Source organism: Cyanistes caeruleus, chromosome 20, assembly GCF_971803275.1.
Source record: "Cyanistes caeruleus chromosome 20, bCyaCae1.hap1.1, whole genome shotgun sequence".
In the NCBI taxonomy this organism is placed as follows: Eukaryota; Metazoa; Chordata; class Aves; order Passeriformes; family Paridae; genus Cyanistes; species Cyanistes caeruleus.
In genome coordinates, this window is record NC_141720.1 from 5,033,412 (window position 1) to 5,051,793 (window position 18,382).

The 18,382-nt window shown below is 46.9% G+C and overlaps 1 protein-coding gene across 3 annotated transcripts; it reads left to right on the forward strand.

Annotated features, from left to right (window-relative positions):
- Window positions 1-7: 7 nt before the first annotated feature.
- On the forward strand, window positions 8-16,237 carry MIGA2 (mitoguardin 2). 3 transcript variants are annotated; one of them, XM_086858079.1, is made up of 16 exons: window positions 8-125; window positions 1,326-1,568; window positions 2,208-2,418; window positions 3,238-3,350; window positions 5,315-5,426; window positions 5,899-6,038; window positions 7,484-7,601; window positions 7,769-7,869; window positions 8,342-8,457; window positions 8,885-8,957; window positions 9,191-9,277; window positions 9,462-9,560; window positions 9,933-10,067; window positions 10,779-10,832; window positions 11,792-11,908; window positions 12,040-16,237. In XM_086858079.1, exons 2-16 carry the CDS (start codon window positions 1,473-1,475, stop codon window positions 12,241-12,243), a joined length of 1,776 nt encoding a protein of 591 aa, XP_086714205.1. In that variant the 5' UTR covers window positions 8-125; window positions 1,326-1,472; the 3' UTR covers window positions 12,244-16,237. The 3 variants fall into 3 exon arrangements, with proteins under 3 accessions (XP_086714205.1, XP_086714207.1, XP_086714206.1); XM_086858081.1 differs by having other exon boundaries at window positions 2,223-2,418; XM_086858080.1 differs by lacking the exon at window positions 8-125 and adding an exon at window positions 670-754.
- Window positions 16,238-18,382: the final 2,145 nt, after the last annotated feature.

Here is an 18,382-nt window from a genome sequence, read left to right on the forward strand (position 1 = left end):
CCGCTTTGTCCCGCCCCCAGCGGGGTGGGCTGCGGCGCGGGGGAAGGAGACGCTGCCCTTCCGCGGCCATGGCGCGCGGCGCGGGGAGAGGGCGCCGAGCGGGGCCGCGCGCCCCCCCCGCCGCGGTGAGTGGTGCCGCCCGCGCCCGCTCGCGGCGGCCGGGCCCGCCGGGCCGCACCATCGTTAGGGGGGATGAAGCAGAGGGGAGCGCCGAGCCGGGGACCCCCGGCTGAAGCCGGTCATGGGGGTGGGAGACGCGGAGGGTGCGGGATCTCCGGCTGCGGGGCCGGCGGGGATGGCCCCGGGGTGAATGAATGCAGGAGCCCGGGGATGCAGCAGGGGCGCGAGGCACCCCAGGGCGCAGGGGGGGATGCTCAGGGATGCGGGGGTGCGGGGGGATGCTGCGGGGGGAGCGGGAGCCCTTTCTGCTGGGCCCAGCGTGCTGCAGTGCAGGTGCGGGGGGTCCCGCGGGACGCTCCCCGCCGGGCCGCTGGGTTGAACCCCCGGTGCTGGGTGCCCACGGCAGGCAGGGCTGGGGGAGATGCCCGGACAGAGGGGCTGCCTTGGGACCTCGGTGCTTGTACTCCCTATCCCGGTGTGGTAACCCCAGGCTGCCTTCTGTGCCGAAAATTCCTTGCACTTGGCTCTTCTCATCCCTGCTGTGACCAGGACGTTGTGTTTAACCTTGTGGGGAGAGCCCATGTCCGGTGTCCGGTCCCTGCGGGCTCCCACTGCCCGGAGAACATTCCATAAGGTGCTGGGGGCAGTGTGTGCGGGGTGGGTGTCAGGCGGGGACAGCGCTTTGTCACCCGCACTGATGTGTTCTGTGGTCACAGCTCAGTGCCTGCTGTCGCTCTGTCCTTGACAGAGCCGCTCACTCCTCCTGCCCAGCCCCGCTGCCAGGGCTGGAACCTCCTGGGCAAAACCCCTTTTGGTTGGTGGCTCTTGAGCAGGGCTGTGATGCACAGAAAAGTCTGTGAAAGCAGGGTTTTGGCAATGAAAATGTGTGTATGGTTATTTGGGATAATTGTGACATTTTTTTAAAACGGGGACTGCAAACAAAATCCCTCCAGCCATGTGCAGCCAGGTCTGGTACATGTAGAAATCTCTGGGAGCTGTCAAATTCCAGGGTGCTGCTGCTGTAGAGCAGTTTGGGAATTGTCCCTGTGGTTGGTAGGACAAGCAAAGGAATTGCTGCTGCTGGTAAGAAGATATTTTAGATTTGCTGCTCCAAGTGACCTGGTGTGTGTTTTTTGAAGTGCAGTGCAGGGAGGAGCAGGACATGCTCTCCCCTCACTCACCTGATTTTCCCCCTCTTCCCGCAGGAGGAGGATTGTTGGATGAAGGCCAACTCCAGGACTCTGAGCCAGATGTCAGACAAAAGTTGGATTCTTTTTTGAGCAGCTCACACAGCATCCACAAGTGCCCTTCCCCGTGGCGGCTCCTCAAGGTGCCCAGATCCTCGTGCAGACATGGCATTTAGAAGGACAGAGGGAATGTCCATCATGCAGGCCTTGGCAATGACCGTGGCAGAGATCCCCGTGTTCGTTTACACGACGTTTGGGCAGGTACAAGGAGAGGGAAAGGTTTTTCTGTCGCATTTCTTGGGCTGGCTCTGTGGGGTTCTCTGTGTCAGATGGAGGCACAATGGGGTGGTGATGGGGGACCTGGGCAGTTTGAGAGATTGGAGGAGTTGCAGGGGGAGTTTGGGGTGGTAGAAGAGAGTTGTTCTGAGTGGGTTTGGAGAGGAGAGAAAAGCGCTTCCCACATCCCTCCCTGGAAGAACACCCAGGTTCAATCTTTCTCTTCATCAAAGGCGCTAAAAAAAGACTTGTCTTTTAAAGAAGAGTAATATGTTCCCCACTTGTAGTGATGCAGCACTTGGAGCAGTAAAGCTCAGCTTCACAGCAGGGTTTCAGAGCTGAATTTGGGTAACCTGGATTGCATCTGTCCCAGGCTGTGTGCAGATTTTGCAGTGTGTTTTGGCAGTGAGGATCGAGACCAAGTTCTCCAGGTCCTGTCAAAATGATGCTCCACAGTCTCTTCACTGCTACGTCTCAGTTGTGTAGCAGGGGGTGTGTTTTATGGGTGGGAGGGTAAAGCCAGGGTGTTTCATGTTTAACACTGTTTTTAATTAGTTTTTCTTATGTAAAGGGCAGTGGAATTGGTTTTTCATTGTTGCTCTTCCATTTCTTTTGTGTTTAAAGTCTGTCTTCTCTCAGCTGCGGCTCTCTCCAGGCCTGCGCAAGGTGCTGTTTGCCACAGCTCTGGGGACGGTGGCCTTGGCTCTTGCAGCTCATCAGCTGAAGCGACGGCGCCGCCGAAAGAAGCAAATTGCTCCGGACAAGTGTGGCTTTAAGCCAGGAGGGATCACAGTGCCCATCCTGCCAACCAGGAGGGTCTCCTCTGTGAAGAAAGGTTTGCCTTGCAAAAAGGGAAAAATCCCCAGAGAGGTTGTACAGGGAGCTATGGGAAGGTGTGGGGAGAGGAAAGCAAAGCCATTTGTGTAGTGCTCCGATGTGGAATGAAGTGGGAATTCTGAAGCACAGTGCCATGAGCACAGGGTTTGGGGAGCAAAGGGAGAGAGGCTCTGAGCTCACAGTCCTTGGGAACAAAAGGTGTCCTGATGTTTTCCCTGAGGTTTGCAGTTCCCATCCCCTTTATAGGCAGCCTGTGGACCATTACCGGGCTGCCCCAATAATAACGACCTGGGCATGCAGTGACCTGGTTCTGCATTGATCTCGTGATGTCAGTGCTCAGCTGAAGGGAGAGAAGGGTGGCCTGAGCTAGGCTGGGCAGTTGGGAGTGTCCATCCAGCTCTGTGGTGACTCCCAGACCTTGGACAGCTTCCTCACATGCTTGTACTGATTTTAGGGGTAAGGCTGACCCAAGCCCTCAACACAGCACTTTAGGGATTAAGCATTTGTTTGGTGAAACATGAAAATCAAGGCAGTCTGTATTCTGCCTGTTCTGAGGGAAGGTGGAGGAGTTTTTGCTTGATTGTTTCCACTTGCCTCTTGCTGTCCGTAAGCAGTGAAAACATTCCTCAGCCTCAGATCCCCACTGACAGTCTCAGAGCAAAGCAGAACAGACAGGAGATGCGTGGCTTATTTATAGGTATTGGATACTGCTTTGCCCATTCATAGTTGCACTGGAAAGGTGATGTTCCCCTCCCTGTTCCCTGCTGCAGTCGCCTGAGCCTAAAATCCTGTTTTTGTGTGACCTTCCCAACTTCAGGATACTCCAGCAGGAGAGTCCAGAGCCCTGGCAGCAAGAGCAATGACACCCTCAGTGGGATTTCCTCCATTGAGCCCAGCAAACATTCCAGTTCCTCCCACAGCCTCGCCTCGGTAAGGACCTTGTTAGCAGGGCTGGGAGATGTCAGTGCACGTACCTGTCACGAGATCACCAAGTCCTTGGGCTTGTGCTGGCCCATGGAGCAGAACAGGTTGCAGTATAATTGTAGGGTGGGTTCTGATGTTTACCTTGCACTGAGTGTCTGGAGTTCCCTGTGAACAGCAATGTTTTGTGGCCAGGAGCTCCAGGGTTCCTTGGCCAGTTCTTTGGCCAAGGAGGAGTTGCAGGAGGGATTTCTCTGTGGGATATGGCCATGGTTCCTTGGAATTCTCTGTGATCCCCTCAAGGAATTAGGCTGGGTTGTTTCTGGGTCTCAAAGCAATGGGGAGCTTGTTTGCTTCCCTCTCTGGTGGGGGTTTGGGTGGCCTAGCAGCCCCTCCCTTCTGTGCTGGGGCTATTCACAGCTTGCTTTGTTCTTAAAACCAAATTAACTACCAAAATCTGATAGCTCTGTTCAGGAAACATCAGGGTGAGAACACAGCCTAGTCATTCTGCCTCCTCCAAAGCCAAAAAAGCAGCCTGTGAGTGCAGGTAATTCAGGCTTAACCAGGCAGGAGAAGCCATCGGTGCTTATATGAACCTTTTGTGAGACCAAAACTGGAAGCATTTGTGTTTTCAAGACCTGTTTCACATCCCCACTGCTCAGAGCTAATGATTTGTTGGAGCAGGGGGGACACAGATGAACCTCTGTGAGTTGCTGCAAAGCCTTCCCTCGTCATCTCCTGAGCTCAGCGGCTGCTTGGCAATGCAGGGGCAAGGAGAGGGAAAAATCACCCCTTTGAAAGGAGCTGTTGGGTGCCAGCACTCCTCAGCACATGCTGGTGTTGCTGTTTTTAGTACAGCTAAAGCACCAGGAGTTGCCAAAAGCGTGCTGGCCGAGGTGTGTCTCCAGCAGGCGGCAGTGCTGGCACGGCGCTGGGCAGGCACAGCATTCCCTGGGGAGCTGGGCTGTGATGGGATGTGTCCCAGAGCACCGGGCTGTGGCCAGCTCTGGCCTCTTTCCCCTCCACAGGGATTCACATCCATGGCTTCTCAATTCACACAGATGCTGCCCAGGTTTTCTATCACCGGAGTTCTATTTCTCTTTAAATAAATAGCAATCCATAAATACCTTTTTCTGCTGCTGGTGCCTGTGTGGGGATATCCCCATGGAGAGGCATCTATTTCTGTACAGATGAGCGGACCCTGTACTTCGAGTTTTTATATTACTTGGTGGAAAAACAGCTCATCCTTTGCACAGATTCAGGTTTTGCCTGCTCTCATTTGCTTCCTGGTCTCCTCTCTGCCATCCAGTAAGTAAATTGGCAGCAGTGAACTGATGATTTGCAGTTTGGGATCTCAAGGTGATTTATTAACACTCCACAGAGCTTGATCAATGGAGGCAGGACAGGAATTCTTCTGTCAGCTGATTATTGTAGCCTTTTTTTAGTACCAGGCACATGTTTGGACATCCTTCTGTAAGCCACAGGAAAACACTGGTCACTGATAGTGTTGAATCCAGCACTTTGTTGGGTTGGACTTTAGAAGACATCGATGCTCTGGTGTGAAACTGGACAAAGCTGAACTGACACTGGTGTGTGGATTGTCAGCCCTCCCAGGAGAGGGTCTGGTTACAAAGGAGAAGAGTGAGGATTCCCCTTCCCCTCTGGGGAATCCTCTGCTGTATTTTTTCTGGGAAACCCTTTCTTTTGTTTGGGCTGTGCTTGTTTCCTTGTCACCTCCAGCGTTTTTTTGTACAGGCAGCTGGGGCTGACATGAGCTTTCCATCAAAGTCCTGGTGCCTTTGTAGTGATTGCTTTGGAGCTTTCCTGGGCTGTTTCCTCTATCAATGCCCTCCACAAGGGCAAACATGGGGAAGGAAAATGCCCTTTTGCTGAAGGCTGGTGGTGTTTGTTTGATCTTATCGTCTCTAAGAGAATTCAAAAGGCATGTGCTGCCCTCTGCTCCCTTCCTGCAGATGGTAGCAGTCAACTCCTCAAGTCCAATACCCCCAGGGATGTGGGAGGCCCAGGCAATGGGAGATGCTGGAGCCATTGGTGATTCCAGTGCAGAAAGCCTCTATGTTCAAGGTAAGCAGGCACGAGGGTAACATTGCTCTGGAGGGGTTGTTTATCACTGTGAGAGCAAGAAGGGGCTGATAATTGACACAGAGCATCAGTAGGTCAATGTAGAGCTCTAACAAAAGTTCCATTCTCAGCTTAAGCTCAAATCAAAATCCCATCTTCTTTTAAAAAAAAAACAAACCTTTTTTGTCAGTGAATAATTTACTTCCAAATTACTGTTCTTGAGCAGCAGGCTCATCATGTGCAGAGAACAGTGTTTTGGCAGTAACATAGATGATGCTTTAACCAGTTTGGGGATGTTCTCCTTCTAATCCAAAATAAAACGTATTTAATCAAGAAATAGAATATGTTTATTCTTTCTGTTAGGGAGGGATTTCCCTCTTTGCTGTATTGTCTGAGTGAGCAAAGACTCATCCTGTATCTCTTTGTTCCTGAGTGCCCCAGGACTCTCACAGCAAGTATTTGGTTTGGTTTCCAGGCATGGAGCTGTTTGAGGAGGCCCTGCAGAAATGGGAACAGGCACTGAGCATCAGGCAGAGGGACAGTGCTTGTACCAGCACCCCTGTGCCCTGGGACAGCAGGAAACAACAAGAGAGCATGTCTGAGAACATTTCAGAGGTAGGTCCCCACATGCTGAAAGGCCAGCCTGGGTGCTGGAAGCAGTAAACAGTGGGAGGTTAAAAGGAGAGCAAATTAAGTGCAGAGTCAAGCCAGACTCTGTTTAAGAGCTGTCTGTATCTACAGCTTCCTTATGCAATGGGAGTGGGTGTTTCTAATTTCTTTCTCTTCTTAATACGTCTCGCCCCCTCATTCCCCAGCGTTTCCATCCACCTCCCAGCCTTGTTGTCACTCACTGTCACACGTGTCCTCCTGTGGCACAGCCTGTGGTGAGAAAAGGCTGTGATGAATGCAGCACTGCTTTGGCTGGCAGTGTTGTCTCTGTAACTTTTAATGCATTTAAAATGGAGATCTTGGTGGTCACTGCCACTTCTGGGAGCTGGGTGGAGAGCAGAGCCCAGCTCTGTGTGTGTGGAAGAGGAAAGCAGTGGTAATTTGGTAGGAGCTGAGTGTGATCCCTGCAGGGAGATGTGTACCTCACTCGGCCTCTGCAGCTACAGCAACAAGGACTTTTGGACAGCCTCTTGCTGTCTGGGACTTGAGGAATATACAGGTTATACACAATACCTGTGTTAAAGGAGATCTAAGCTAGAATGGCTCAGTGACAGCCACAAAGCTGAAAAACCCTGCTGTAACTCAGGACTGTGAAAGGAGCTGAACTCTCAACTCTCCAGGAGTTCTCAGTGGAAAAAAAGTGTTCCCAGCCTTTTGTAAACAGAGTCTGGTGTAGTAAGTATGTGGGACATTTGTCTTTTGTGCTGGATAATATTTATCCAAGTCAAATCTGGATTCTGTTGTTTTTGGCTCTCCTTGAAGGGCCCTGTAGTGTTTCTAAAACTGCCTTAAAACTGGTTGATTCATTATGAAAATAGATTTTGTGCTTCTTGCTAATGCTTCTGTCTTCTGGGTGAGATACTCATGCAAACATAGGGACATGAAGGCAAGATGCTGTTTAAGTCTTATTTTCCCCATACCTTTTTTTTTCTCCATCCTCCTGTGTTGCTTACAGCAAACTTTGATTATGCCCAGCACCTTATCCAGTTCTGGATATCCTGTTATATTCAGCACAAGTTTCCTGATGTGATTTCTCCTAGAAGCTAGGCTTAAGTCCAAAGGCAGGAGATTTAAGTGGTGTAGAACTTATTAAAATACCTGTTTTTCTGGGTAGCAGGTTAAAGTTTTTTAGTTCTTTCTTCCTTTTTTAACAGGAAAACAAAATAGTGAAGCTCAAAAGCCAGAGGGTTTGAGTAGGCTCTGTAGAGGCTTTCCTCCCTGTTCATTATTAGCTGCATTGTAGGATTAATGACTCCTCTCTTTTTATTTTTAATCATTTAATCTGCAGACTGCAAATCCCATTTTTACTGAAAATTTCCTCCTGTATTTGTGCTGTCCAATCTGTCTGTGCCCAGCTGGCTAACTAAGGGTGACATTTATGTGTATTCCAGGAGGAGTCCCAGAAAAGGGAGTTTGCTGAGAAGCTGGAGTCCCTCTTGCACCGAGCCTACCACCTCCAGGAAGAGTTTGGCTCCTCGCTCCCGTCAGACAGCGTGCTGCTCGATTTGGGTAGGGCACCTGGCTGCAGTAAAATGCCAATTTCCTGTCTGGTTTTATGTCTTTTCTGTAAGCCAGGTAAAGGAGGAGTGACAAAGTGAGAGTGGAAGAGAGCACAGGAGCTGAGAGAAATGGTGGTCCATGAACTCCAACACATGTGGCTTCTTTCTCTCCTCCAGAGAAGACTTTGATGCTTCCGTTGGCGGATGGATCATTGCGGCTGCGGACGGATGATGAAGACAGCTCAGCTTCAGAGGATTCCTTCTTCTCTGCAGCAGAGGTGACTGAAGTGTCAGGGAATGCACAAAGGCAGCAGAGCCAAACACATCTTGGGAGAGGAAGATGATCAAACACAGAGCAACAGAGCACAGAGCACCCCAGGCTGGGAGGTTCATGATGGATGTTAGGAAAAGATTTTACTGAAGGGGATGGTGCAGGTTTTTCCAAGAAGCACTTCCATGTCATCTTCTTATCTACTATAGAAAACATGCCATAACAGCTAGGAAACTGCTGTTCTCCAATGTAAGATGGCTTGGTCATGTAAATTTTATAGGATATTGAGCAGTGACAGAGCTGAGACAGCTTTTGGTGAAAAAAGGAATATCTTTGTGTGAAACAATTGTCAGTGACAAACTTTGCTAGCTGAAGATTCTCTGAAGAAGACTCACTTTGCTTGTGTGCAGTCAGTTGTGTATTTGCAAATATTTAATGAGCTCATTCTGTTCTTCCCATGTCTCTTGTTACCTCTACAGCTCTTTGACTCCCTCCCCTTTGAGGAAATGCCATTCCACCTCTCCAGACCAGTGGCAGCATATGAAGAAGCTCTGCAGTTGGTGAAAGAAGGGAAGGTCGCGTGCCGGACGCTGAGGTGAAGAACCAGCTGGAGCTGTGGGACCTTGTGTCCCCTGGGGTGCTGTGAACATATCATCTGCCTTTCAGCAGCCCCATAACCAGAATAACCACCTGGGGTCATAAAATCACAGCATCCTTCCTGCTGGTTCGGCCTTCCCAGGGAATTAACTCCAGATTTTAGGGACTTGCATGTTAAGGAAGAGTAATTGTCACAGGAAATTAGTGATAGAGAGTGTGACTGCTCTGGGAGGCTGGCATAGTCCTGTACCAGCCTGGCAGAGGTGCTCTGTTCCCCCAGGGAGCTGGATAAAGGGAATGTTCCTTTCTGTTCCTTTCTCCTATGCACAGACGGGGAATTTAGTATTTTGTTTTTAGGGGACCATAGTTGCATGAACACAAATATCAGAACCAGAATTTACACAATTCTTCCCCTTTCCTTCTAGGACAGAGCTCCTTGGCTGCTACAGTGACCAGGATTTCCTGGCAAAGCTGCATTGTGTCAGGCAGGCATTCCAGGTAAGAATGGCTTCCCAGACTTCTATGGCACATGGTTGCCAGCAGCATGTTCTTGGAGATCGCAGTTTTGTTTCCTAGGTTCCAGCTTATTAAAGGTTAATGACACTGGTGTGTGCAGCATTGCATTGCTTCATGTCCTGCCCTTTTTTTTTTCCCCAACTCAGAATTTGAGGGTGTGTAGGTGCTCATGAGATATGAGACAGACACATGAGACATCTGTGTTCCCTCTGCAGGAGCTGCTGGAGGATGAAAGCAATCAGCTGTTTTTTGGGGAGGTTGGGAAGCAGATGGTGATAGGACTGATGACAAAAGCTGAAAAGGTAGGAAGATTGTGTAACAACTAGTGTCTTGGGCACAGGGATACTTTTTCCCCCATCCCAACACAGAGTTTGTCCAGGATGTTGGAAGCAGAAAACTTCATCAGCATGCTGGTGACTACTGTGATGTTGATGTCAGCTCAAATCCAAGTAGTCAAACTTCTGTTTTGTTTCTCTGCTCTCCCAGAATCCCAAAGCCTTCCTGGAAAGCTACGAGGAGATGCTGCGTTATGCCTTGAAGCAAGAGACCTGGCCGACCACTCAGCAGGAGCTCGAGGGAAGAGGGGTTGGTAAAGACATTGTCTTTACAGAGTTGCAGTGGAGTTGGAAGATAATCCTTGCCCAGAGATGTTGTGGAATTCCCATCCCTGGAAGTGCTCAAGGCCAGGCTGGATGGGGCTTGAAGCAACCTGGTTTAGTGGAAAGTGTCCCTGCCCATGGCAGGGGATGGAACTGGATGGTTTTAAAGTCCCTTACAAGCCAAACCACTGTGATTGTATTATAATGCATGTGTAGAAATGGCCCAGGAGTGAAAGACCTGCTGCTGAAATGCAATTACATTGACTTCATCTTGTTAGATCTTCTTGCTTCAAGCCAAAAGAACCTGTCTGTCTTTTCAAGACCTGTTCCCTTTACATCCTGTTCTGCTCCCTGACAGGTGGTGTGCATGAGCTTCTTTGATATTGTGCTGGACTTCATCCTCATGGATGCTTTTGAGGATCTAGAGAACCCTCCCTCCTCCGTGCTGGCTGTGCTGCGTAACCGCTGGCTGTCCGACAGCTTCAAGGAGACGGTGCGTGAGACAGGGAGTGCTGGTGTGAGTGTGAGATCAGTGCCAAGGCCAGAAAAGAGCATAACCTCATCTTTCCTGGCTGAGCTGAATTCTCTTTTTATAAATGCCATGCTTTCCTGAAGCTCTAAACAACAGTCTTCTTGTGCATGGAAATTGTTTACAGGAAAGCTTTCCTTATTTTGAAAGCATCTGGTTGGCAACCAGACTTATGGCTCTAGGGGCCTTTATCAATGATGCCATGGAGATGTTAAAAGATGACAGCACCTATTTTTATGAATGAGAATAAAAGTGCCAAAATATAGGGAAAAATATGTGGCTTTTAGCATGTGGCCATTGATTCTGGCAGTACCTCAGCAGACACTGAAGCTTAAATTGGAAAGCTTTCCTTTAGTCCTGCCCCCAGCTGTGTTTTTAAGACTGATTAGTTTGATAGACTGAGAGTAAAATGGCACTTTGTAACAGCTGTCTGCTTACAGGGGATCCTGGGCTGTTGGGCAACTATGTCAGATCACATTAACAATCTTCAAAAACCCTTTGGCTTCTCTGGAATGGATCTGAAGTGGCTAAATCTGCTTCCAGTTTGCTTCAATTTTGTCATTTTAGAGTTAGCACCAAAGGGTGACTGTTTTGATGTTTTGATGACAATGTGTTGGTAAACTTTGGGTTTTTAAAAATAATCCCAGTAACTAATGGGCTTTCTGTTAATTGTAGGCTTTAGCAACTGCTTGCTGGTCAGTTCTGAAAGCAAAAAGGAGGCTTCTGATGGTAAGCAAAATTATCAAAAGTGAAAGAATCTAATGTATTTGAGCTGGAAAGAGAACACATAGATCTTGACAAAGTGCGTAATCTTAAGTGGTAGAAGACTGAACCCAGTCATGTCCTTTGTGATGCTTTAGAGCCCTGGGGTTCTGCTGCTCCAGTGCTATGCCATCAGTATTTTACTGAATCAGTCTGAGTTTATTCTCCCTTTTTCTTCATGTGAAGGAATCAAACAACCGTGTTGCCTGTCTGGTATTCCCTCTCTCTGCTCACAATACTGTAGGAATGGCCACAGACCCCAAGAAGCAAGGGACTGCTCCTGAATTGTACTTTCCTTGCTGGCAGCAAAATGAATGGTCCAGGCATTGCTCCGCTCCCCACGGGTGATGCTAATTGGCCATTACTTGATGAGTTTCACTTAAATCTGTGACTTCCTAAAGTATCACAGCAGATGAGTTTATGGAGGAGAGGAACAGGAAGCCACAACTTCACAACCCTGGTTCTGCCACAGGTTCTGTGGCCTCTGGCAAGTTTTCAGCTCGATCCCACTGCCAGCTGGTACGACAGTGTTTGGCTCCTGAGATGGCACAGAGAGAAATGAGAGCACTGGAAGCTCTACTGCTGCTGTCATGCAGTAGCTCTGCCTTGGATATTTGTATGTCCTTTCCTGGCTTGGTCAGCAAATTATAAATAGAGGCTATAAAGGCTGGCTGGTGATTGCTTTTCATTTTCTTCTGTTCATTTCCCTCTTGAAATAGCAGTTTAGAAACATTAAGATAAAAAGCTCTAGTCATCCTTCAAGGGACCTGAGAGATAAATGTAGTTTTGCAGGAAGAGATGTTCCAAATAGCTCTTAACTAAAGTTACTGAAGCTTTCTGGCAGGGAAGTTGATGGTTGATTTGGTGTAAGCTGCTAATTCTGTCTGAGAATGAAGACCAACTAATTCTGTCCTTCCCTGTGACAGGTACCAGATGGCTTTATCTCTCATTTCTACTCCGTATCGGAGCATGTCAGTCCTGTTCTAGCCTTTGGTTTTCTGGGGCCCAAGCAGCAGCTATCTGAAGTCTGCAGTTTCTTCAAGGTAAGGTGGCTTTTCTGTACCTCATCTGTGTGGGACTCCCGTCTGCTGGCGTCAAGCTGCTGATGTGTGCCCTTGGTGGCTGGTACTGGCAGGTGAAGGAGGTCTGACTGTAAACTTTCCTTTTCTTGCAGCACCAGATCGTGCAGTATCTGAAGGACATGTTTGACTTCGACAACGTGAGGTACACAACAGTGCAGTTGCTGGCAGAGGACATTTTGCAGCTGTCGCGGCGGCGCAGCGAGATCCTCTTAGGATATCTGGGCACCGAGACTTCCCCGGAGATGAATGGCATGCTTCCTGGGGAATCCGAGCCGCTGAAGGAGGAGCTCATCTGATGGCAGTCGAGGAAAACACTTTTGTACAAGGACCTTTTCTTCCCAGAGATGGATAAAACTACCTGCAAAGTGCAGCAGTGGCAGCAAGACTGTGAACACACAGCAATCTGGTGGGACCTTCTGCTTTTTGTAGCCAGTAGTGTTTGCTGGGATGGATCCAGGACCACTTGCCAACTTATGGTTTGAATTTCTTCTTTGTTCCACCTTCCTGTCATTATTATTACTTTCAATGTTTCATATATACATTGTGTCCTGAGCTGCCTGGGCCCAGATTTTTGCCCAATTCTCTTGAATAGGGCAATGTATGTACCTGTTTTGCCTTTGTGTTTTCTGGGAGATTAATCCCTGACGTTTACGATTGTATGTGGGAACAGGAATATTGTTGGTAAATTCTCCACTTGACCATTAGCTTCTCAAGGAGGCTTTGCTTGCTTTGGGATTTTTATTACTGTTCTTCTCTGCTGTGTTCCTACAGCCATTAATTACTGCTGATTTTTACCCTAAGTGTGGTAACATATGCAATGTGACTAGCAAAGATTTCTTTCCCAGGGAGGAAGAAATAGTTCTGTAAAGCACTGAAGTAAGAGGCAGACTTCTGTAAGCAGTCTGAAGCTCTAGGGAAATTGGTCTGTTCCCTTGATATTGCTGCTCTTTGCAGACCAGATGATGAGCTCTGCGTGCTGATCATCCTTGCTTAGGAGGTTGCTGAGGTCTATGTGTGCCCCTGAGGCAGGTTAGTGTCAGGAGGTGGGGATTTGCATCCTGCTGTGCTTGCACGAAGTCTTTGACATCCATCAAAGTGCCTTGCTGGATTTCAGAATGAGCCAGCAGCAGCTTTTGCTGGGTAGGAGGTGTGGGGAGCATACAAGCAGGGGGAAAGGGTAATAATGTGGTGCCTATTGCTGTTGTGCAAAGGGTAGTGAGAGGTGCAGATGTTGGATGTGAGGTTATGTGAATAGCTGGAGAGCTGGGATTAAGCTTCTATAGAGGAAATGACTCTTTACAGTCTGTCAGTTCTAAGAAACACAGCATAATTTTGGGTAATGATCAAATGTGTGTGTGTGTATGGTAGTGCTTCTCAAATGCTGTGATCCTGGCTGCCTAGCCAGCATCTGGAATCTGGCTGCTTTGGGATGTGAGCTGAGTTGCATACTCATGTAGGACAGCAGCAGTGGAGTCTGCTGGACTTAGTGAATCATAAAAATCACAGAATAATAGAATATGCTGAGTTGAAAGGGACACATAAGGGTTGAGTCCAACTTCCATCTCTGTACAGGACACCCCAACATTCCCACCATGTGCTGAGGGAGTTGTCCAAACTTCTTGAACTCTGTCAGGCTTGGTGCTGTGACTGCTTCCCTGGGAAGCCTGTTCAACGCCCAACCACCCTCTGGGTAGAAAACCTTTTCCTGATATCCAGCCTAACCTCTCTGACTCAGCTTCATTGGTTTGAGGCAGTCTTGGCTTTTGTGTGAGGTTTGCAATGATTTGCTGAGTCCTCCATGAGTACAATGGCACAAATAAAAGCAGAGATACAGCCTGTGCCTTCTTCTGTTTTAGTCCACATGTAAGTCCAAGTCCAACCCTCGGAATGAGGAGGCCTTCAGGACTTCCACAAAAACATCAGCCTTTTTGTTCCTGACTGATTTGTTACCCCTTGTGCCTGTTCTGGGTGAAAGACACAAGGCTTACCCGGATGTATTTTTGCAAGTGGAAAAAATATGTAAGAATCTGGAATTTCCATATGAGTGGAAAGTCAGTGCGTGGGCTTGGAGAATACAAATGCTTTCTTCCTCTTCAGATATCTAGTGTGGATTCTGCCGGTAAAAGCAGGAAGGAAGTAAACAGAGAAAAAAAAGTAAACAGGATGTAAAAGGAGCAGATAAATGTACTGTGCCATGTGTTTTAGGGACACCCTCCTTGAGCAGGGAGGTGAGACCAGATGACCCACTGTGGTTCCTTCCAACCTGACCCATTCTGTGGTTCTATGATTCCTTGAAATGCTCCTGAGATGTTTGCAGGGGGCTGCATGTAGAGCACAGTAACATCTGGTGCTCTGTAAGCACATCAGACTGATGTGGCTTATCCTGGAAACTAGATTAATGCAATAAACAGGACAATACTGAGGCAGAAATTAGGAGCAGCTGCCCCAAGTGAGGTTGCGTGGAATAAACTGTTATGAGAAGGATTTAAGAGACAGCAGTTAAAACTAGGAAAAGTCTTTGAGTTGTCTTGCTCCTGGCAGTGTGCAGGAAGAGAAGAAATGGAAGATGTATTAGCATGACACACCTGCTACATGTAAACTGTGATTTGAAAGTATGGTATATTCTGAAAGCAAGTTACTTTGCCAAAAAAAGAATGTTGATAGTGCTTTGTGCTCTTGTATGGCTGGTTTAGAAGAAAGTCACTTCAGCAGCTTTTTGTACAGTGGTTAAAAAGATGCTAAAATGTGAAGATTAATATAATGAGAGGGGCTATAATTCTGAACAATCAGTGCTGTTAAATTCTCATTTTTAGTGTTGTTTTATGTGTATTTATTTAATGTTTTGAGTGTCTTTGGCCTCAGTGCTTGGGCAGCTTGCCTGTTTTGTGTACAGACAAGAACACTGGCTGCTGACTTTGGGCTTTTGCATCCTTGCGTGAGAGGATACTGAAGCAGGGTCCCCCTGAAGCAAACACTAACTTGCACTGTGGCTTTTTAAGCTGAGAAACTGTAAATTCCTAATCAATGAAATGAAGAAAGACTTTTATTACAGCTTGATGCTTTTCCTTAGTCCTTATTGCAAGTAGGTTACACAGCCCTCCCTGTGAAGGTAAAGAGGAATCTGCCTCGGGAACATCTGCAGCTTCTTGAAGGTCAAGTTCTCCGCCTTTTCCTACCAGCAGTGACTTGGTCCTGCACCAGCCAAGGATGTTTGCCGAGACAAACTGGTTTTATCTTTACTGGGATGGATGTTAACAAGTTCTCTACACCACCCCCTCACTTCATTGCTGCTTTTTGTCCCTCCCTAGTCCCAGTGTAGCTCGAGAGGAAAGGCAGAAAAGTGTCTAGAGCCTCTGAAGGGAACTTCGGGGATCAGCGCGTTCACAGGAGCTGTTCCTGTGGAAGAAGCTTTCCTTGGCCTGAGCAGTGGTGTCAGGGACTTGCTGTGTTCAAGTCCTTTGGATGCAGCCCTCAGGCTGCTTCCACTGATCCCACCCAGCCCAAAATGTGACTCTTGTACCTGTGTTGCAAGGTAGAGTTAAAGGGTATGATGGAACACCTGCCTGCCCTCTGGCTTCCTGAGATCCCTAGAAAATCCCTTCCCCAGCATATTGTGTTTAGCAACGGAAATTCTTCAGTATTAGTAACAGCTGTGTATTCGGGTAGAATCCCTTGAGATAAGACATTCACTTTTTTTAATGATGAACCCTTATTCTCAAGGGGTTAAATCATCCTGGGCTGACATTTGCAAGATTTTAACACTGATGGGGATTTAAGGTGGCTTAGGAGCTATGAAATAAAATCCCTCAATAATGTCTGATGCTTAAACAAAATTTAAAATATGCATGACTTTCATTTTTTATGTGGAGGTGGAAACAAGCTTCACCAGAGGTTAAAGTACATCCTTGGTACTTTAGTATGTATGTAGAGACTATGCCAAATGGCTCTAGGAGGGTCTTTATGATCTTTAAACACATAAATATAAAAATTATGAGGAAAAATCTGCCTTGTATCTACAAGATCAGTGTGGCTTTGAAAAGCATGACTTGTGGTGTCTCATACAGGGAGGTGGGAAAACAGGATTTTATTTATCCCTCTTCAGTAGAACATTCCTCTGCCATTTCTGAAACTAATGAATGTAAACTTGTGCCTATTTTCTTTTTGATTTCCTAAAGGTGTAAAAATCTGTTCTTGTTTTGCTTCTATCTTTTTCTTTGCAGCTAATTTTTTTAAAGTATCTTTAATCTTAGGATGTGGGCATTACAAGTACAATAAAACTTTCCTTCATGATTGTGGTTTTTGTTCCTAAATTTCCTAGTGAAACATACTAGAAACTCAGTCTTTGGTTTCTGATTGAGGTGACAGTTGTGGTGACACTTCTGCTGCTGGTGACAGTATCAAACAAGACTTGCTGTTCCTAGGGCTGAAATGAGGAACTTGAAAGGTTTAAATGTAAAGTTAAAGGGTTTGATTGCATAGGGAGTCCTCCTGGGTCTACTGACAAGTCCACAGATGAAGTGGGATGTAAAGTAAACAGAACAAGTCCTTGTACTTTGAGCTGTGGTTGGAAACTGTGGGGTTTCATTTTTCAGATTTTTCTGTGGTGGTTTGGCTCTGTTGGGGTGTGGTGTGAGCAGATTGCGATGAAGAGATAACAGAAATCCCAGTGAGGTGCAGAACCTCTGAAACATTGTCAAAGTTCCTGCAGCATTTAGTAGCTTCCCAAACTCTGTGAAACCCAGACTAAAGTCTGCGGGTTGGTATCAGAGCTGCCTATCTGCTGAGCAAGGCAAGAAAATCATCTTCTTGCTCTTCTGAAACAGCTACAGTAGATTTAAATACTTTCATTTTCAAACGATAAAGAAACCAGACTGAATCAGGTTGGCTGTTTCTTCCACAGTGATTAAAATTTCATCCCTACGCTTAAAATTAAAAAGGAGTCTCTGTTAGCATTAATACAAGCCTGTCATGAACTCAGATATATGCAAATAAAATGTTCGTGGATAGGAAAATTTTTGTCTCATGCCACACCCTGATCATTAGTTGAGAGAGTTAAAAGGAGTTTATCTCAGTTTCCATGGAGTCAGACTCCACACTCATTACAGCTCCAGAGGAGCTTTGTGCTTTCTTGTGCTGAGGCACAGAGCAAAGGCTGCTCCGTGTATTGACACTTTTTTCTCCTGTTCAGGAAGGAGTGGGTGAATACAGCAATGAAGCCCACAATTTTCAGTACTTGTCATGGTACATAGATCAAATGTAATCCACTCTGCCAGCATAACTCTACATTCAATAGCTTGGAAAGGAGGAGATTTATTTAACTTGAATAATGAAAGGAGTAAATCACTCATGCTCCATCATAGCAGTCTTCTTCATTGAACTGAGCTCCTGCAGTAAATATTTTCTCTTTCTTTCCAAATTATAAGACTTTAATGCTATTTTAATTATTGAAATGCCAGGGAGAATGTCAGCTATCAAGCTGACATCACATGAAGCTGACAAGCTTGTTGAAATTAGGTGAGACATAATCAGAATTGAAGCAGATATGTTACAAACTGCAGGAAAAGGCGTTTTCTACCCTTTTTGAAATCTTAATTTATGGGATAGAAATCCTGGTCCATGTGCTTCCCGGACACAAATTAAAGGCAACCCTGTGCCTGTGTTGATCACTTCTTGAGGGGCTCTTGCCTATTTATTTTTCTAAAAGTTTTATGTTTTAAAATATTGAATTAATTTTGGGTTGTTTGATCTGAAGGTGGATTTGCCTTCTTAAAGCTTTTCTGTGTGATACTGCTCCATGTTCTGCTTTTCCTCAGGCTCCCCAGGTAAGTCTAATTTCTGTGGTCACATACGGGAACATTCCTTTTGGTATGGTCTTGAAAGTGATTTCAGCAGTTAAAGGTATTTGGGGTGAAAAAAAGAATATAATCTGGACCAGGTGTTTGCCTGGCCTTCAAAGGATCTTCTGCTAGGACTTATGAAGAAATTGTTCCCTGTGAGGGTGGTGAGGCCCAGGTTGCCCAGAGAAGCTGTGGCTGCCCCATTCCTGGAAGTGCCCAAGGCCAGATTGGATGGGGCTTGGAGCAGCCTGGGATAGTGGAAGGCTCATGGCAGGGAGTGGAATGAGATGGGCTTTAAGGTGCCTTCTCAAACAAACCATTCTGAGATTTGATAACTTTATTCCAGGCTTTTATTTTCACATGTCCATGTTCACACAGGAGCTGCTCATCCTTTACATAGCTAGATGTGTTTCCTAAGTGTTATTTAAAAAAAATACAAATATGCATTTAAAGCTGACCCTGGACGTTATCAGTGAATTACTCCTGTGTGGGGCAAAGAGAAATATGCCCCCGGGGTGGGGCTGTGATGTAGAGCTGAATTTAGTAATACCCTTTGGAAATGAACTATTCTTATTTAAATCTATATATTTTTTTCGTA